This window comes from Macaca nemestrina, chromosome 9, assembly GCF_043159975.1.
Source record: "Macaca nemestrina isolate mMacNem1 chromosome 9, mMacNem.hap1, whole genome shotgun sequence".
Lineage (NCBI taxonomy): Eukaryota > Metazoa > Chordata > Mammalia > Primates > Cercopithecidae > Macaca > Macaca nemestrina.
Window position 1 is genome coordinate 1,622,369 of NC_092133.1, and position 20,459 is coordinate 1,642,827.

A 20,459-nucleotide genomic window follows, 5' to 3' on the forward strand; every position below is an offset into this window, starting at 1 on the left:
GGAGCTGCGAAGGCTCAGGCCCTGCTGGAGGCACCGGCAGCCCAGGAGCACCTGCCCATGCCTGAGCTGGTGGAGGCTGCCAGATGCCGCCTTGGCCACCAGTGGGCTGTGGGAGCTTCCAGGGCACCGCTGGATTCCAGACTGGCTTGGGGGCTGCCTGTCCCCTCCAGGCTGCAGGAGGCCAGTGGAGCAGGTCGGTCTGTTCTGGGAATGGCTCCTCTGGCCGGTCACTGATTTCTCTCTTGAGGTCCAGAACTGGATTCTCCCCAATGGGTGCTTCTGAGGTATCTGGATCTGCTGGAAATTAGATAGGAGGCTCCGGTTCCACAGCTGCAGGTCTAGTTACAGATTCCTGTCCTGGGGTTGTAATGACGATATTACTTTTGGCATGGACACAGTAAAGACTTCAGAAGCATTGATGCTGACCATTGTAATGACTGAATTCCTATTTTCTCTCCCCTGCTTGGCCATGACTTATGCAAGTGTTTTGCAGATCAAGAATCCCCATGTTTGTGGTAAAGGCCAAGATGCTGTGTGAGCTGCAAGAGCCCAGGGGCCCCTGAAGGCTTCCCATGGTCCTGTTTCTAACCACGCAGAAGCTACAGCCTCGAGCCCTTCCCAGCTCAGGAAGACTCAAAGGTCGACTCAGATGGGATAGTCCATTTATGGAATGGAGTAGGGAGAAGAGAAAGCCCAGGTGGGAGCTGGAAGAAAAGGGGCTGGAGGCTCCAGGTCCTCAGGGCCCTCAGGTGCAATGAGCTGAAGTCTCATTACCGTCGGTGAGACCCTTGCTGTCATTGTCAGGCCAGGAAGATGCCCGGGCACAGGGGGACCCAGACCTCTCGGCGGGCGCGCAGGAACAAGGGCAGGCAGCCAGGCGGAGAGCTTCTAGTTTGCTTATATTTGAACCCAAATGAGGTAATTTGTTAATTGTGGGTGGTGCCTGCCTGTCTGCCATATTATTTTCTGTGTGCACACGATCTTTTTTAACCTCAAATGTTTTTAATTTAAAAAAGTTTTGTTTTTTGAGACAGTCTTGCTCTGTCACCCAGGCTAGAGTGCAGTGGCACAATCATGGCTCACTGTACCCTCAACCTCCTGGGCTCAAGTCATCTTCCCACGTAGCTGGGACTACAGGTGAGTGCCACCATGCCCAGTTTTTTAAATATATATATATGCGTGTATTACATATACATGTGTATAATATATACACACACGTGTATATATATACACACATACACACACACACATATAACATATACATATGTGTGTGTGCGTGTGTATAAATATATGTTTTTTTTTTGTTTTTTTTTGTTTTTTTTTTTTTGGTGGAGACCAGGTTTTGCCAAGTTGCCCAGGCTGGTCTCGAACTCCTGGGCTCAAGTGATTCTCCCGCCTCGGTCTTCCAAAGTGCTGGGACTACAGGTGTGAACCACTGTACCCGGCCTTGAATGTTTTAAATGATGCTTGGCTGGGAAGGTCCAGGTTTGGGTTGGAGGCACCAGTAGGAGACAGGACCAGGTAGGAGAAGAGCAGGTGAATGAGGTGGGGGAGGGTTGGGCCAAGGAGGCAGGGGAGGGAGGAGTTAATGAGTTAGGAGCAGGGTCAGAGAATGCTCTGGGGTCTTGGTGGCCCAGGGGCTCTCTCTTGTCCAAGGCGCCATCTGTATCCCACCCATCGTTTTTCCTCTCCAGCCCCCTGCTTTAGTTAGCTGTAGACCCTGGAAGTTGAGGAGACAAAGAATAGTTATTTTCTGCATCTCCTGGAAGCTCCTTTAATGTTGGAAATCCACTGCCCCCTGGGACTGGCAGGATGAAAGGGCTGGGAGAGGGAGGGAGCTGACCAGAGGAGCTGGTGTGGGAGGGCAAGTCCATGATGCAGATGCTGAGCAGCCCTGGGCGTGTTCGATGCCTCCCCATGCCTCCCGGCAGCTTCTGCTCCAGCAGGACCAAGGTCCTGGCTCTACTGCATAGTGAGGTGTGAAAACCCCAGCCTAGAAAGAACCCCCTGGCAGAGACGAGAATATTTCAGAGTCCTTGGTTAAGCCCGGATAACTAGGTCTGCAGGAAGGAGTAGCACCAAGTCACGATCTTGAACCCCAGTGGTCCCAGAGCAGCCAGCACCTTCCCACCGGTGTGAGCCAGCGGCAAGGACTCTGCCCCGACCTGGCTCCTGGAGCTGCCCTTGGGAGCCAGCTGGACCTCCCTGAAGGGCCCTCTCTGTTCTCCATGGGCCCTGGGAACGTCACCGTCAAACTGCAAACAGACACGTTCTGGCCCAATTTGGCTTGCAAGAACGTCTCCTACAGGAATTCTTTTGCATGTGGTCCAAGACCCACATATAGGGCTGCGGTATCAGCCGAAAATCGAATCAGCCTGGATGCTGTCAACAGGCCCAACACGGTGGGGCACGTGAATACCATGGACGAGCTTGTGCCAGCTGCACTGTTCCACGTGGAACTGACTCCAAGAGGCGCTGTGGTCACTTGGCAAACGGGAGTTGCCGCCTGTGCGTCCAGCTGTCAGTTATGCTTGAGGAGGCGGGGCTCAGATCACTTATGCAGGAAACCATGACATGAACTCTCTGGTGAGGGTGTCCAGGACGAGGAGCTCTGAGGCAAACAGGCTTCTTCTCTGTTCCTTTCCTCTGGTGCCTTCTGCACGTTGTGCCAAGAGGGAACATCCTCTCCTCCAGGTACAACTAAACACACCCCGCAAGGTGCCCAGCGAGTCTGGGTTGCAGCCATCAGACACTGGCCCTGGAACTCCTGCCGGCACCTGGGGAGCCCGTAAACCTGGCCTGTTGACCATCAAGGAGCGTGTGTCCCTCGGGGCATCGCAGATGGATGTGCTTTGGCAAAACTGCACAAAACGTCACATGATGCTGCTGTAATTGGGTGGACAGAGAACCGGGCACTAAAGCTGGGATGTCCACATGTGGTGTTTGTGTTAAGATAATTATTGGCCGGGGGCAGTGGCTCAGCCCTGTAATCCCAGCACACTGGGAGGCTGAGGCAGGAAGATCGCTTGAGTCCAGGAGTTTGAGACCAGCCTGGGCAACATGGCGAGACCCAGTCTCTACAAAAAAGTAAAAAAAAAAAAAAAAAAAAAATAGCTGGGCATGGTGGTGCACACCTGTGGTCTCAGTTACTTGGGGGGTTGAGGTGAGAGGATTGCTTGAGCCCAGGAGGTCGAGGCTGTAGTGAGCCGAGATCGCACCACTGCACTCCAGACAGGGTGACAGAGTGACAGACTGTTTTTTTAAAAAAAGATAATTGTTATACTTTTACTCAATAAAACAAAGGGTTTCCTTCTCCCTGGGCTCTGGACGAGTCATCTCTTCTTCCACCAGCAAAACGGGGAGAGGGAGGACGACAGCCACGTCTGAGGCTCGCCGTACAGCCTGGTCTCTCCATTTGGGGCAACTCCCCATTTTCGGGGGTGGGGGACATTAGCACCCTGACCTTGTGCTCCTGCAGCAAGTCTGGGCCTCTGGGCATTGCCGTTTGCGATTTATGGGCACCTGGCACAGAGCAGGTGCTGGACGCACATTTACTGACCATGTCCCCGTGCCATTGGCCTTCTGGTATCCTAGAAGTGAGACTCTCCCCCAGCTGTGCCCGGGAGCCTCAGCAGCACTCCCTCCTCCAGGCCACAGGCAGTGGGCGCTGCGTTCATCCCCATCCTACAGAGGAGGGAACTCACGGCAGGAGGGGGAGGAACGGGGGTGGGGCCAGATGGTAAATATTTTAGGTTTTGTGGGTCAACTCCAAGGATAATATGCAAATGAGCAGGTGCAGCTGTGGGGTTTTTTTAATCATTTTTATTTCTTGAGAGACAGGGTCTCGCTCTGTCAACCAGGCTAGAGTACAGTGGCACAATCACAGCTTACTGTAGCCTCAACCTCCCAGACTCAAGTAATTGTCTCGCCTCAGCCTCCTGAGCAGCTGAGCCCACAGGAGCACACCACTGCACTCGGCTAATTTGTCCATTTTTTTTTGCAGAGATGAGGTCTCCGTATGTTGCCCAGGCTGGTCTCGCACTCCTGGGCTCAAGCGATCCTCCCGCCTTGGCCTCCTAATGTGCTGGGATGACTCATGTTCTAATACAACTTTCCTTGTGGTGTGGGCACCAAAATCTGAACTACACATGATTATCATGTATCACGCAACATTCTTCTTTTGATATAACAAGGAGGTGAAATCACAGGAGGTTGAATAAGTCAGAGGTTAAGCAACCAGCCCCAAATAACCCGATTCCCCTCCACCAGCAGACCATGCATCCCCGAGAGAGATGCCTTTGCTGGGGAAGAAGCGGGGAGGAAGAGAACTAGGGCCCAGAGCGGGGACACCATCCACGAGTGACCCAGGCTCTTCCAAGCCTGCGGCAGGCACCTGCCTTCGTGCCCAGCCCCTTCCTGGTGCTGCCTTCTCTCCAGATGCTCTCTCCTTTGCCTTCTTCTTCCAGGAGCCCGGGCACACTTCTTAATGGCTCCTGGGGACCAGGAGATGGAAAGGAGGGGGCAAAGGTAATGCTGGAGGTGGAAAGAGGTTCAGGCAAGGGTGGCCCACCCTAGGGCTTGGCCTGTCCTCTGGTCAGCCCCTACCCCCGCTGCAGACTCCCCCCACCTTGGCTGCCAGCACAGCTCAGCACAGGCCAATCTTTCCCGAGGCTTCAAGAGCCCCAAAGTGCTGGTCATCCAGCCAGAGGCCATCGTGGGCCTCCCCATTCCCCTGGGCTTGCCCTGCATCTCCGCGTTTGGTCACAGGCGCTGTTCCTCCAAACCTGGAAGCTCTAAACCGACAGCCCGTCTTTTTCCTTTATTCCCATGCGAGAGCCATACCTGCCCACTCTGTTTCAGGTCAGTTCCACCACGGATGCTGCAGTGGGAAAGTCAGCGTCCTTTCCAGGGACGGCCCCACTAGGCACAGACCCTCAAGGCCCTGCGGCCCCAGATGGGAGGGCTGTCCCTGCACAGCAGAGGATATTTTCTGTGAGCTCACCGTGGTTTGCGGTAACCACCATAGCACCTCTGCCTACAGAGCCCTCATCCGGTCTCCCACTGCCTGCCGCCCCCACCCCCAACCACGTGGTCTGTCCCAGGCAGCCTCTAGGACTGGGTGGGGGTTTCCACAGGGACCTGGCCAAACCCACTCTAGGAAGAGCCTCTGGGGCCCCGGGGGAGGCGGGAGGGAGGGGCATTCAAGGGGGGGTCTGGGGAGAGCCCACCTTGCTCTTCTCCTGCTGCAGCTCGATCTGGATGTCTGTGAGCTTGGCTCGAAGCTCCTCGTTGGCCGCCTGCAGCGCCGCGAGGGCCTCCGCCTTGTCCCCCTTGGCCCGGCTGCCCATGCCTCTCTTGGACATGATGAGGCTGGATGGCCGGGGGGATGCCCAGGGGCAGGGTGCTCTGGCTGGGCTGGGCTGGGGGTGGCTGGGGTGTCCACGCAAGCTCCCAGCAGGTGTCACCCGGGCTGCCGCTGTGCTACATCTTCTCATTCACCTGGAGGGAAAGCACACCGGGTGAGCAGCCCCTCCGGAGCCTCGGCCTGGAGCTCAGGGGCTCGTGTGCGAGGGGGGCACACGGACCCCCTACCTGCCCTCATCCCAGCGCTGAGGATGCCACCTGCACTGCGCAGGCCAGGGAACAAGCCCCAGACAGCAGAGCCCATCGGCCCGCCATATGGCGCCCCCAAACAGCGACCCCACATCTAAGAGCACATCCCTGTGCCTAGCATGGGATGAACACTCAGCACAGGCGAATTCTTTTCCCCTTCGGAATCAGAGAGGGAGTGGGCACCCAGCTTCGAACTCGGAATTCTGTACGTGACTGTGAGGCCACACTGCGGCAATAGTGAGTATAAACCATGAGTTCTCCAACAGCAGAGGGACCCTGTGACCGGGCTCCTCCAGAGACCCGAAAGCTGCACCCAGGAAATGCCCAGCAGTACTGAAAGCAGGAACTGGAACAGAAGCGCATGCCCAGTTCACAGCAGCACAATCCAGGTAGCCGCACAGTGGAGGCAACCGGCGTCCATCAACGGATGAGTGGCTACACAAAACGCGGAATATCCACGTAATAGAATATGATCCAGCTGTAACCAGGAGGGAGATTCGGACACACGCTACGACAGCAGGATCCCCGAAGAGATTAGGCTGGGTGAAATGAGCCGGTCACAGAAGGATAAACCCCGCATGATTTCACATATATATTCAGGATCTCTAGTCAGCAAACCCGGGAACAAAGTAGAATGGTGGCTGCCAGGGGCTGCCAGGAGAGGGAACGGGAGCTACTGTTTAATGGAGATGGATTTTCTTTCTGTTTTTGGAGATAGGGTCTGGCTCTGTGTCCTGTCAAGGGGAGTGGCTGTAAATACACAGGAAGCTTCACTCCCTCGCCTGCTACTTGCCTCCTGCTGTGTGGCCCAGCTTTGAACAGGCCACGGACAGGTACTGATCCATGGCCAGGCACCAGGGACCTGGTGTAGGCAACCAGTGATCTCCACTGGTCACAGCAAGTCCTCCAGGTTCAACCCCAGGGAAGCTTCTCACTGTCTAAGAAGGGGTGATTGGACGAGGCTAGTGGGATCCTCACAATTTCCTTCTGTGCTGCCAGGCACCTTCCCCAGCTGTTCCTCTCTCTCAGAGGCTCCCCCGCCCCCACAAGCTACTCCTCTCCTCCAGTTGCTCCTCCCCTCCAGCCGCTCCTTTCTCCCTCTGATGTTCCTCTCTGGCAGCTGCTTCTCTACCCCAGCTCCTACCCCAGATGTTCCTCTTGGCTGCCTAGAGGGGCAAGGACCCCTGGTGTTCCTAACAGGTCCACTGGGCTCCTCTGTGGCCCTCCTGCTCCTGGGGCCTCCATCTCCACCATGACCAGCTTTCCCTCTTATCCTTGTTTACCTTCTGCTCTTGTCATCTGTTATAGGGCAGTGAAGGCAGGCAGATCAAACATGGGATCTTTCCCAGTGAACACAGCCCCCATCCCCCCAACTCCTGCTCCCATTTCCTGATGATCACAGGCCCACCCCACACCCGCATCTCCTCTCCCAGTGAACACTTTCCTCCACCCCACTCCCGTGTCTCCTCTCCTGGTGAACACGGGCCACCATCACTCCTGCATCTCCTCTCCAGCCTGGTGAACACAGCCCTCCCCTACTCCTGTGTCTGTCTCCAGCCTCCTATTTATCAGTTCATAGGACCATGGGAGGGAGACTTGGATATGGGTCCTGCAGTTTGATGAAGGCCAAGCTGTGCGGGTGTGGGGCTCAGAGACCAGCGGCGGTGGCAGGACGGGCAGGTGGGAGGGCCACAGGGCAGCCAGGTGGGAGGGCCACAGGGCAGCCAGGTGGGCTTCCAGGGGCAAGCGAAGATGGCCTCACAGAGGGAGAGTGAAAGGAGGGTCGGAGGCGACCCACCGGGAGGCGATGCAGACACCAAGGAACCACGAGGAGCCTGAGTGGCTGAAAGGTGAACTGGGAAGATGCTGGGCATGTCTCACCCTGCAGGGCCACCGGCCTCCACCTGGACGGGGAGAAGGGCCCAGCAGGGTGGATGTCAGCCCTGCACATGTGAGGCGGGGGCTGAAGGGACCAGGCTCGGGCAGATGGCAAAGCTGGAAGCTGTCATGGGGTACAGAGGGAGGAAGGTGCCCTCAGGATGCCACTCCAGACCGAGGGGATGGACCCATGGACGGGGCTGAGGCTGTGCCCACGTCGCCCCGCGGACGTCACCAGAGGCATCTTCATTTACAAAGGAGAGGGTGCTCACCGGGCCCAGCACGCTGCCCCTCTCCCCTTTCCAGCTCCGTCCTGAGGACAAAACCCCAGGCAGCTTGGGAAAGGCCTGAGAAGTGTGCAAGAAGAGGGGCTTGAGGAGGAGGAGGAAAGGGGGCTTGGCTGGCCTTGCTGCTGGAGCATGAGAGAACATCGGGTGGGCACGGACTCCTAGAGATGGGATAGGAGGTTCTGAAGGTGTTTTGCTGTCTCTTGATAACAAGCTGCTCTAAAGAGAGACACCAGCTGACCCTTAAGTGTTTTAGTGACTCCTGGCCCCAACCCCATGAGCGTCAGGTGGGCTCCTGTGGACTCCAGAACTGTGGGCCCACCTCCCACTGTCCTCCCTGGGGACCCTCCAGGGGGATGAAGATCCCACTGGGGAAGGGCCGGGTCCTGTCCTGTGCACTCGGGTTCTCTGCCACCACAGGTGACTGTTCTGGTAAACTTCCCACCTCCAATGACACATTCCCACCTCCATTCAAGTCCTCTTAGACAGGGCTCCGGCTTCCTCTGGGCGGCAGCTCGTTTCCAGGACCCAGCCCCGGGCCACCACTGCCCTCTCCTGGCTGCAGCACCACTCTGTGCAGTGCTCACTGACAGCGGCAGAAACTCGCTCCCATCCGCTGTCATAGGGCATTGAGCATTTGAGGAAAAGGGAAAATAAAATCTGGCTGCCAGACAGTTGTCATTCCCATAGATTTGCTATTGAAAATAGATGAAGCAGTTTTTGAAAGAGAATCCACTGTAAAGGGTCATGGATGCTAATACACAAGGGTTGATATCTAGACCCATCCCAGGAGCTAATTTCTGATTAACCCACTGTTTGTAGCATTTAGTTAATTTTGTTTTGGGGAGACTTCAGCGGTGGGGCTGGGGGAGGGGGTCCTTGCTCTGTCGCCCAGGCTGGAGAGCAGCAGTGCAATCACGGCTCGCTGTAACCTCAACATCCTGGGCTCAAGCAATCCTCCCGCCTCAGCCTCCCATGGATGGATTTCCAATTTGGAGGAGGGAAAGTGCGAAAGTGTAGAAAGTTAAAATCTTGTCTACATTGCAGAAAAACTCCCCAGACTGGCCTCCCTCCTCCCGTCCCAGGCCTGGGACTGCCCAGCTCCTCCGAACAGCTTCAAGCTCACTCTGGGTCCTGCACTGGCTACCCTGGTCTGAGAGCTTTCATCGGCATCTCCCTAGAGGCAGAGTTGCTATTTTTCTCTAGCACCAATCTGGGAACTGATACGGTAACTAAGTTGAGTTTATTCCTTATGAAATGAGCAGGGATGGTGTGAATCTCCCCCAAGTGCTGAGGCTCGGGCACCCCAGAAGTGAAAAGCACCTGGCACAGTGCTTGGTATGTAGGAGGCATGGGATGAACTGTGTCAGCCAGTGGCCTGCACAAGCTCATCTTCCCCCTGCAGGGATGGACTGATCACGGCCTCTCCAGGCAGCCGTTTCCGTGGCTGGTCGTTTCCGTGGCTGGTCATTTCCGTGGCTGGTTGTTTCCGTGGCTGATCATTTCCATGGCTGGTCAGCTAGGCTGTGAAAGAGTTGCTGCTCCGGAGGTGCCAAAGCTAGTTTCCCACTGATTTGCATCTTCCTTCTTCCTTCCCGCCCAGGAGCACAGTTAGGGTTCCTCATGCAGAGAGAACGGGGTGCACGGCCGGGGTTCCTCACGCAGAGAGAACGGGGCGCATGGCTGGGGTTCCTCATGCAGAGAGAACAGGGCTTTCAAGTGTCGCCTCACATCCTAAAGTGAAATGATATTGGGGTGGCTGGGAGGCTCCGCACCTTGGATGATCATAGCCTTGGTAAACGGAGGCATCTCCTTTCCCCACAAGGACACTGCTGCTGTTGGCAGGAGACAGAGCTCATAGCTGCTGGGGGGCTGTGGCCTGTGCTCCAGCCCTGGGGTGGCTGCTGGGTTTCATGAGCTCTTCTGTCCACCCCCCATCTCTCATAAGGAACCAGGGGTGTAGAGAATCATCCAGTCTCAAGCATGTGTGTAAGGTTGTTCTGGTCAGTATGTCTTCTCACGGCCTTCCTGACACTCTGGTGTAAGGTTGTTCTGGTCAATACGTCTTCTCACAGCCTTCCTGACACTCGGGAGGCAGACAGGGTGACTAGAGAGAGACCCAAAAGCTGCGAGAGTAGGAGATCTAGCTGGTGGCAGCCCAGACGCCCCCACCTTGGGCGTGCCAGGGGCTTCAGCCATGTAGGAGGTCCAGCCGGCTCATGACAAGGGCTGGGTCCCACGTGGCACACTCAGCACTGAGTCCCAGACCACGGCGTCCTGGCTCGAGGAGACCCACAGTTCCCTGACAGGGTGGGAGTGGGTCTGAGGGGCCTGTGTGGGGGTCTGTGAGGGCAGCACATTGTGAGACGCTCATGAGGCGGTCCAGTCACAGCTGCATCTGCCCTGGGGAGCCTGGATCAGCCCCAGGGCAGGAGCCAGGAGGGGTCAGGGTGGGTGCAAGCTCAGAGCAGACACCCCCTACATCACTGTACCAGCCCCTCACCACGATGAGGTCACAGGACAGCTGGGGTCAGGGCTGTCCCTTCACTGGGAATCACAGCAACGCAGCGTGAATCTCAGATGCGGACGAGCCCTCCAGACACTGTGGACTCTGCTCATGCTGACCATCACCAGGGCGAGCACGGGAGCTGCAGACGGACAGCACGGCAGTGCAGCAAGGGGTTTGGGGTGCCGAGGAATGTGCCATCTGTGACATGCACGTGAGCCACAAGGCACAGGGCAGGCGGTGACCAGGGGACCGGCCCAATGAGGACTCATGAATGCACCCATGAGTTGTGCATTGACACAATCAGGACATGCATTAAAGCACTGGGCATCTTACACACCTGCAGAGCTGCATTTGACCAGGAAAAATACCAGTCCTGAGCCTGCTAGTTGGGGAAAACCCACGGCACATCTGAGAGAGGTTGAGTTTGCAGCCAAGGCCTCCCCAGACCCCCGTGGAGAGAGTGTTTCCTCTGCTGCACAGGGTGCTGCAGTGGGCTTTGCTGTCAATTGCAGAGCGGGACTGCACCTTCATCGTTTCCTCGGGGAAGTCATTACATTAACAGCACAGATTGCCTATCTTTTATTTTGGGGTCTCTGAGGAGGTAATAAAGACAATTTATTTCCCAGTCATCATCTGAAGGCTGCAGAAGTGCTTTGCGTTGACCTCTGGTAAGTCATTTTACGGCAGGAGGTTTCCGTGTGGAAGACAGAGCTTTACGGCTGACAGATGTCCTTCCACCTCTGGCGAATCACCACAGTGAACCTCAGTGTCACCCTGGCCTGGTCAGGGCTTTGCTCCACTCTGTCCCTGTCGGGCTGTTTACTCAGCGTTGAGCCTCTGGATCTGGGCTTCAATACCTCCATGCGATGCAGAGGACACCGAGAAATCAGGAAGACTCGAGCAGTCTTCAGAGCCACCTCCTGTGATTCGGGGCGCCCTGGGGTGAGACAGTCCATGTCTCTGCAGCTCCCGTGACCTCACAAGGCCGTGAGCATTTAAATTGCATTCTTTCTGGGCTAAATGGTTACGGAGAAGAAAGGATGGATCTGATGATTCCTTTCCACAGAAATCCAATGTGTAGGGTGAGGAGGGGGTGGAGGAGGGTCAGAGACCCCTGTCAGACCCCACAGGGAGGGGACACATGGACCCACCAGGTCCAGGCTGCAGCTCCCCGCGGGTCATGTCTGACAGATGCCCAGGCTGTGTGGGGAGGAGAAAGGATGAAGACGCAGGCCCCGGGGCCTCCCCTACCCGCTGGGCCTCTTGCAGTGATCCTGGCAGGCTGAGCTGCTGGCAGGGGGCCTCTCGCAGTGATCCTGGCAGGCTGAGCTGCTGGCAGGGGGCCTCTCGCAGTGATCCTGGCAGGCTGAGCTGCTGGCAGGGGGCCTCTCGCAGTGATCCTGGCAGGCTGAGCTGCTGGCAGGGGGCCTCTCGCAGTGATCCTGGCAGGCTGAGCTGCTGGCAGGGGGCCTCTCGCAGTGATCCTGGCAGGCTGAGCTGCTGGCAGGGGGCCTCTCGCAGTGATCCTGGCAGGCTGAGCTGCTGGCAGGGGCTGAGGGAAAGGTCAGGGCCACAGGGTCTTCTCCCCTGGGGCAGACGGGGCATGAGCCTCCAGGTGACCCTGCAGAGATGCACATCACCCATTAAAGACAAATAGCACTCAGAGGGGGACATGAGCTGGCCCTTCGTGCCTGGGTGTCAATGTCATTGGTTAGAGAACGGGAGCCACACCTGGAAAACGCCAGGAAAGAGGAACTTCACTCGGGTGGTGCGGGGCGTTTCTGGAGCGGGACCTCACTCGGGTGGTGCAGGGAGTTTCCAGAGCGGAAGATCCGGGGCCTGAGGGCCAGGGCACATGGGCTCTAGTGGCTGGAGGGGCAGTAGGGGCTGGGGGAGGGTGACTCAGGGGGTGGATGTCACCCAAGATCAACCAACCACTCCAGGTAAAAGACCCAACAGAGGCCGGAGGGAGGCCCAGCACCACGGACCTCTGGAATCCCGGAGGCTCAGCCCAGGGACTGCCCGTCCCCCACAGGCCTGGCGGCCAGCTGTCACCTCGACCACTGCTGTGGAAAATCGCAGGTGTGGTGAGACTTTAGTCACCCATAAACATCAGCCCTGGGACAGAGAATGTCACCGAGTCCAGTTCACAGTTGAAGAATCAGACGCAGAAACACCGTCTGGGGTCACATGATCAGGTGACCCAGCTCTGCCTGACCCAAGGCCACCAGGCCATGTCCCTCACACGGCACGTGGTCAAGCTGCTGGCTGGGCTCCAGGTAGGGTACCCCCCACGCATGGCCCAGGTTAGTGCTTCCATCATGCTCAAGGCACGGCACAGGGCCCCTTTCAGAGGCAGAGTCAGACCCAACGCACGTGAAGAACATAAGCGTCGACTCAGGGTCAGTCCGGGGTCCAGCCAGGTGTGCCAGGCCCCAAGGCCCAGGGGCAGCCCCGCACTCTGCTGGCCCACGTCCACCCTCGGTCCCGGAAAACAGCCTCAAACAAAGACGCAGCACATGGGCCTTCCACACAGACTAAGGACGCTGGTGTCACCCGAGAGAGCCAGTGGGTCAAAGAAGGGATTGGGTGAAGGTGAGGCCAGAGCAAAGTTGGATGTGTTTCCAGACGCTGGAGACAGAGACGGGGGAAAATGGGCAGCCACACAGGTAGATGCACAGGGGATGCCAGGGCGGGGAGCAGCGCCCAGGTCTGCAGGACGGACCCAGAGCTGGAGCCCCCACCAGGCTTCTGTTCGAGGCTGTGGAAGGCGTTAGCCACTCTCATCTTGTTTCTGTCCCGATTCTGCGGCTTTGAGTAAAGCAGGAGCCCCTTCTCCTCTGAGCCACTCTTGGGGACACTAGGTGGCCTCGCAGGCGTTGGGGTGGCCACTGCCCGGCCCTGACAACCTGGCCTCTGCGAGGGGACAGCTGCTCAGAAGGGACCAGACAGGTGGCAACACACAGGCCAGGCCTTCAGGACCAGGTCTTCCTCACGAGCCCTCACCTCAGCCGCCAGGCTTCAGTCTGCCTGGGCTGGATCCCCTACTCCTGACTTGGAGAAAAACTGCCCCACCCGCTGGGAGCTGCCCACGGGCCGGCCTGGGGCATGGGCTGCGGGAATTTCTCCCCAACCCTAAGACGGGGCCCCAAGTCTCATGTGGTCACGCCTGGTGTCACAGGGACGGCCCGCCTTCCTCCTGCCTTCCTGGTGGTACCGCCCAGTATCACGGGATGGCCCACCTTCCTCCTGGCTTCCCGATGGCTCTGCTTTCCAAACGGACCCCTCGGTTTGAGAATGGAATCTTTCTGCACGTTCCCGGGAAGAACGGCCTTGGCACACCGCTGACTTTCGAAGGAAGAACTGCGTTGGCACACCACTGACTTTCGAAGCATTTCTTGCCGAGAATGGCAGAATTCCATTTGGAGGCTGAAACCATCGAGACTGAGGGGCTCTGCCCAGGTGCTTTCCTTTCACTACAGCAATCAACAAGACATGCGGCTCCAAACCAAATAGAGAAGGCTTGCCTCGGGGTAAATGGACCACAAGCTTAGAAACCCACCGCGATTTTCACTAAATCTCCTAAAAGACAGATTGAGAATTATTAAGGACTTGGTTTAGAACCTTTGTTTCTAACTGTATGTTTTTCAGTGAAGTTGATTTATGTTGATCTTGTACAAACCCTAATCATTCTCAGGAAACAGATTTGAAGTTGTTAGTAGTGGAATTTGGTGGGGAGGGAGGGAATGAAAAGATGCTTTCAGATAAATAAAAGCGTCTGGCCCTGCAGAGTGGGGGGAGTTAGGATTTAAGGGGAACCGGGAACTCCCTCTTTCTCTCCCTGGCTCACAGTGCCCTGCTGCGAGGCAGACAGCCCTTTGGAGGTTTTTATTTATTTATTATATTTTTTAATTTTTATTTATCTATTTATTTTGAGACAGAGTCTCACTGTCACCCAGTCTGGAGTGCAATGGCACGATCTCAGCTCACTGCAACCTCCACCTCCCAGGTTCAAGTGATTCTCCTGCTCAGGCTCCTGAGAAGCTGGAATTACAGGCACCCACCACCACGCCCAGCTGATTTTAGTATTTTTAGTAGAGACGGTGTTTCAACATGTTGGCCAGGCTGGTCTCGAACTCCTGACCTCAGCTGACCCACCCACCTCAGCCTCCCAAAGTGCTGGGATTACAGGCGTGAGCCACCGTGCCTGGCTGGGAGGTATTTTTTTAAATGGTTCCCAAACCCAGCTGAGTATAAGAACACCCTGAGGAGATTTACTGAGTATGGCCTGTCTCTCCAGGAGGACGAAGTGCCCAGGACTTCACCCGCAGCTCCTGATCACAAGACCGGTGACGCAAATCCAGCTCTGAGAGAGGAGCGCTGTGGTCGAGAGCCCCCTTCCTCACTGCAAACACCCCTGGTGTGGCCGGAGATCACGGTGAAGGCTACACCCAGGGTGGGAGAAGCCCAGTGGGGGTTCCGGGGGCTCTGGCAGTCACTCAGCACCCAGGAGAAGAGCAACGCCACTCAGCTGGCCTCGCTGTGATACCTAGAAGGGCCCTTATGGGACGTCCACACTCTGATCTGCATTGGCCACTCCGATGGATGCTAAAGATGCTTCAAGATGGAGAAGAGGCTGTTTCATCCCACAACAACCCACATAGTCCTCTGGAAGTGCCATGAGGGACTTTCTGAAGAGAAGCATGGGATCATCGACAAACTCTCTGCATTGACTTCAACACGTTCACATTTTTATCAATAAATGTTTAGACGGTGACAGTGAGCCATCAGTCCTCATCTGCAGAACTGAATCTAGCACATTTCACTTTTTATCGACAGGTGATCTTGGCCGGGCACAGTGGCTGAGGCCTGTAATCCCAGCACTTTAGGAGGCCAAGGCGGGAGGATCACTTGAAACCAGGAGTCTGAGACCAGCCTAGACAACAGAGGGAGACCCCATCTCTGCAACAAATAAATTAGCCAGGTGGGCGCCTGTGGTCCCAGCTCCCTGGGAGGCTAAGGTGGGAGGATCTCTTGGGCCTGGGACATCAAGGCTGCAGTGAGCTGTGACCATGTCACTGTACTCCAACCTGGACAACAGAGGAAGACCTTGTCTCCAAGAAAAAAAAAGAAAAAGAAGAAAGAAAAAGAAAGAGAAAAAGAAGGAAGGAAGGAAAGAAGGGAAGGGAAGGAAGTGGATTGCTCCTGCAGGACCTGGGAGACACCCCAAATACTGTGAGTGCCCAAGCTATGGAAGTGGAAAAGGGGGACCGTTCACCCCCAAACACACACCCCCGCTGCGGAACCTGAAGATCTAGATCAAGGCAGAAGATTCTGAGCTCACCTGGAGCTGAGCCGAGCGAAATACAGGGGCAGAGGAAGCAGCGGGAAAAGCCTGTTGGCTCTCTGGGTTTCCTAGGAAGCCATTTCTGCCTTACCTCAGAGGGGTCCTTGGGGAGGGCAGCCAGAGGCACTGGGGAAAGGCCACAGGGAGAAGGAAACCTCCAGCTGAACTTTGTAACAATTCCAACCTAAGGAGAAGCCTCCTGGCCGGAACTTGGGGGAGGGCGTGAATCCAGTGTACAGACTCCGCAGGTGGAGGAAGAATGAAAGTTCCGCTTTCACAGCTGGGAGGCAGGTAGCCAGGGGCAAGTTCTCAGCCCTGCTCGCCCACTGCCTGGAAACAGACTCGAGGCTGCTGTGGGGGCACAGTGGGAATGAGACCCGCCCTTTGATTTGTGTGGGAGCTGGGTGAGGCCTGTGCTGCCGGCTTGCCCCCACTTCCTTGACAACCTGCATGACTCAGCAGAGGCAGCCATAATTCTCCTAGGTACACAACTCCATTAACCTGGGAATCTCATCCCCATGCCCCACAGCAGCCGCAGCAAGACCTGCCCAAGAGAGTCTGAGCTCAGACACTAGTCCCGCCCCAACCTGATGGTCCCTCCCCATCCAGCCTGGTAGCTGAAGACAAAGGGCACATACTCTTAGGAGTTCTAGGGCCCCACTCACCATGGGATCCTCTCCATGCTGCCACAGCGGATGCTCTCTGGAAAGCTCCACCTCCCAGCAGAAGGCCAACCAGCACAAAAATACAGCGTTAGACCACCAAAGCTAAGGCCATGGCATCCCCTGACACCTCCACCAGAATAGGTGCTGGTATCCATGGCTGAGAGGCCCACAGATGGTTCACATCACAGCTCTCTGGGCAGACAACCGCCAGTACCAGCCCGGAGCCTGGTAGACTTGCTGGGTGGCTGGACCCAGAAGAGAGATAACAATCATTACAGCTCACCTCTTGGGAAGCCACATCCATAGGAAAAGGGGCAGCGCACTACATCACGGGAACACCCCATGGGACAAAAGAATCTGAACAACAGCCTTCAGCCTGAAACTCACCCTCTGACAGAACCTACCCAAACGAGAGCGAACCAGAAAACCAACTCTGGAAATATGACAAAATAAGGTTCTTTAACACCCCCCACCAAAATCACACTAGCTCACCCACAATGGATCCAAACCAAGCAGAAATCCCTGATAAACCTAAAAAAGAATTCAGAAGGTCAATTATTAAGTTAACCAAGGAGGTACCAGAGAAAGGCAAAGCCCAATTTAAGGAAATCAAGAAAATGATACAAGTCAGGAGTTCAAGACCAGCCTGGGCAACATGGTGAACCCCATGTGAACCCCATGGTGAACCTACTAAAAATATAAAAATTAGCTGGGCATGGTGGCAGGCACCTGTAGTCACAGCAACTTGGGAGGCTGAGGCAAGAGAATTGTTTGAACCTGGGAGGCAGAGGTTGCAGTGAGCTGAGATCACACCACTGCACTCCAGCCTGGGTGACAGAGTAAGACTCCATCTCAAAAAAATAAAAAAATAAAAAAAATAAAAGAAATGAGGGGAGAAATATTCAGTGAAATTGAATAAAAAACACTCAAGACTTCAGGAAACAATGGGCGCACTTATAGAAATGCAAAATGCTCTAGAAAGTCTCAGCAATAGAATCAAACCAGCAGAAGAAAGAACTTCAGAGCCTGAAGACAAGGTTTTCGAATTAACCCAATCCAACCAAGACAAAGAAAAAAGAACAAGATAATATGAACAAAGCCTCCAAGAAGTCTGGGATTATGTTAAATGGCCAAACCTAAGAATAATTGGCATTCCTGATGAAGAAGAGAAATCTAAAAGTTTGGAAAACATATTTGGGGGAACAATCAAGGAAAACGTCCCCAGCCTTGCTAGAGACCTAGACATCCAGATACAAGAAGCTCAAAGAACACCTGGGAGATTCATCCCCAAAAGATCATTGCCCAGGCACATTGTCATCAGGTTATCCAAAGTTAAGATGAAGAAAAGAATCTTAAGAGCTATGAGGCAAAAGCACCAGGTAACCTATAAAGGAAAACCTATCAGATTAACAGAAGATTTCTCAGCAGAAACCCTACAAGCTAGAAGGGATTGGGGCCCTATCGTCAGCCTCCTTAAACAAAACAATTACCAGCCAAGAATTTCGTATCCAGTGAAACTAAGCTTCATAAATGAAAGAAAGATACATCTTTTCCAAACAAATGCTGAGAGAATTTGCCACTACCAAGCCAGCACTACAAGAACTGCTAAAAAGAGCTCTAAATCTTGAAACAAATCCTGGAAAAACATCAAAACAGAACCTCTTTAAAGCATAATCTCACAGGACCTATAAAACAAAAACACAATAAAAAAAAAAAAAGTCAAGTTATACATGCAACAAATAGCATGCTGAATGAAACAGCACCTCGCATCTCAATACTAATATTGAATGTAAATTGCCTAAAGGCTTCACTTAAAAGATATGGAATTGCAGAATGGATAAGAATTCACCAAGTATCTGCTGCTTTCAAGAGACCCACCTAACACACAAGGACTCACATAAACTTAAGGTAAAGGGGTGGAAAAAGGCATTCCATGGAAATGGACCCCAAAAGGGAGAAGGAGTGGTTATTATTATATCAGACAAAACAAACTTTAAAGCAACAGCAATTTAAAAAGGCAAAACGGGACATTATATAATGATAAAAGGCCTTGTCCAACAGGAAAATGTCACAATCCTAATTATATATGCACCTAACACTGGAGCTCCCAAATTTATAAAACAATTACTACTAGACCTAAAAAAAGAAATAGACAGCAATACAATAATAGTGGGGAACTTCAATACTCCACTGATGGCACTAGACAGGTAATCAAGACAGAAAGTCAACAAAGAAACAATGGATTTAAACTATACCCTGGAACAAATGGACTTAATGGATATTTACAGAACATTCTACCCACAACTGCAGGATACACATTCCATTCAACAGCACGTGGAACTTTCTCCAAGATGGACCATATGATTGGCCACAAAACAAGTCTCAATAAATTTAAGAAAACTAAAATTATGTTAAGCATTCTTTCAGACCACAGTGGAATAAAACTGGAAATCAACTCCAAAAGGAACCTTCAAAACCATGCAAATACATGGAAATTAAATAACCTGCTCCTGAATGATCACTGCATCAACAATGAAACCCAAATGAAAATTAAAAAATTCTTCAGGCCGGGCGCGGTGGCTCAAGCCTGTAATCCCAGCACTTTGGGAGGCCGAGACGGGCGGATCACAAGGTCAGGAGATCGAGACCATCCTGGCTAACACGGTGAAACCCCGTCTCTACTAAAAATACAAAAAACTAGCCGGGCGAGGTGGCAGGCGCCTGTAGTCCCAGCTACTCGGGAGGCTGAGGCAGGAGAATGGCGGGAACCCGGGAGGCGGAGCTTGCAGTGAGCTGAGATCTGGCCACTGCACTCCAGCCCGGGCTACAGAGCAAGACTCCGTCTCAAAAAAAAAAAAAAAAACAAAAAACAAAAAACAAAAAAAAATTCTTCAAACTGAACAATAGTGATCTATAAAAACCTCTGGGATACAGCAAAGGCAGTGCTAAAAGGAAAGTTCATAGCCCTAAACACTTACATCAAAAAATCTGCAAGAGCACAAACAATCTAAGGTCACACCTCAAGAAGCTAGTGAAACAAGAACAAACCAAACCCAAACCCAGCAGAAGAAAGGAAATAACCAATATCAGAGCAGAACTAAATGAAATTGAAACAAAAAATAAATACAAAGGATAAATGAAACGAAAAGCTGGTTGTTTGAAAAGAGAAATAAGGCTGGGCACGGTGGCTCACACCTGTAATCCTTACGTGCTACTAAAAACACCCTTACGTGCACAAACTAGAAAACCTAGCAGAGACAGATAAATTCCTGGAAAGACACAACCCTCCTGCTTAAATCAGGAAGAACTAGATACTCTGAACAGACCAATAACAAGCAGCGAGACTGAAATGGTAATAAAATAATTAACAACCAAAAAATCCAGGACCAGATGGATTCACAGCTGAATTCTACCAGACATTCAAAGAAAAATTGGTACCAATCCTATTGACACTATTCCACAAGATAGAGAAAGAGGGAATCCTCTCTAAATCATTCCATGAAGCCAATATCACCCTAACACCAAAACAAGGAAAAGACATAACCAAAAAAGAAAACTAGACCAATATCCTTGATGAACATAGATGCTAAAAACCTTAACAAAATACTAGCTGGCTGGGCGCGGTGGCTCAAGCCTGTAATCCCAGCACTTTGGGAGGCTGAGATGGGCGGATCACGAGGTCAGGAGATTGAGACCATCCTGGCTAACACAGTGAAACCCCGTCTCTACTAAAAAATACAAAAAACTAGCCAGGCGAGGTGGCGGGTGCCTGTAGCCCCAGCTACTCAGGAGGCTGAGGCAGGGGAATGGCATAAACCCGGGAGGTGGAGCTTGCAGTGAGCTGAGATCCGGCCACTGCACTCCAGCTCGGGTGACAGAGTGAGACTCCATCTCAAAACAAAAACAAAACAAAAAACAAAAACAAAAATAATAGCTAACTGAATTCAACAACATATCAAAAAGATAGTCCACCATGATCAAGTGGGTTTCATACCAGGAATGCAGGGATGGTTTAACATATGCAGGTCAATAAATGTGATACACCACATAAACAGAATTAAAAACAAAAATCACGTGATCATCTTAATAGATGCAGAAAAAGTATTCGACAAAATCCAGCATCCCTTTATAATTAAAACTCTCAGCAAGACTGGCATACA

The 20,459-nt window shown here is 53.5% G+C and overlaps 1 protein-coding gene across 1 annotated transcript in view; it reads right to left on the reverse strand.

The window, feature by feature from the left end:
* The window catches only part of LOC105470927 (Janus kinase and microtubule interacting protein 3), a 158,078-nt gene that overhangs the window by 91,168 nt on the left and 46,451 nt on the right, over window positions 1–20,459 (reverse strand). Inside the window, 1 exon segment of the mRNA XM_071068899.1 lies at window positions 5,229–5,499. Coding sequence (XP_070925000.1) covers window positions 5,229–5,495 — 267 coding nt within the window. The 5' untranslated portion in view covers window positions 5,496–5,499.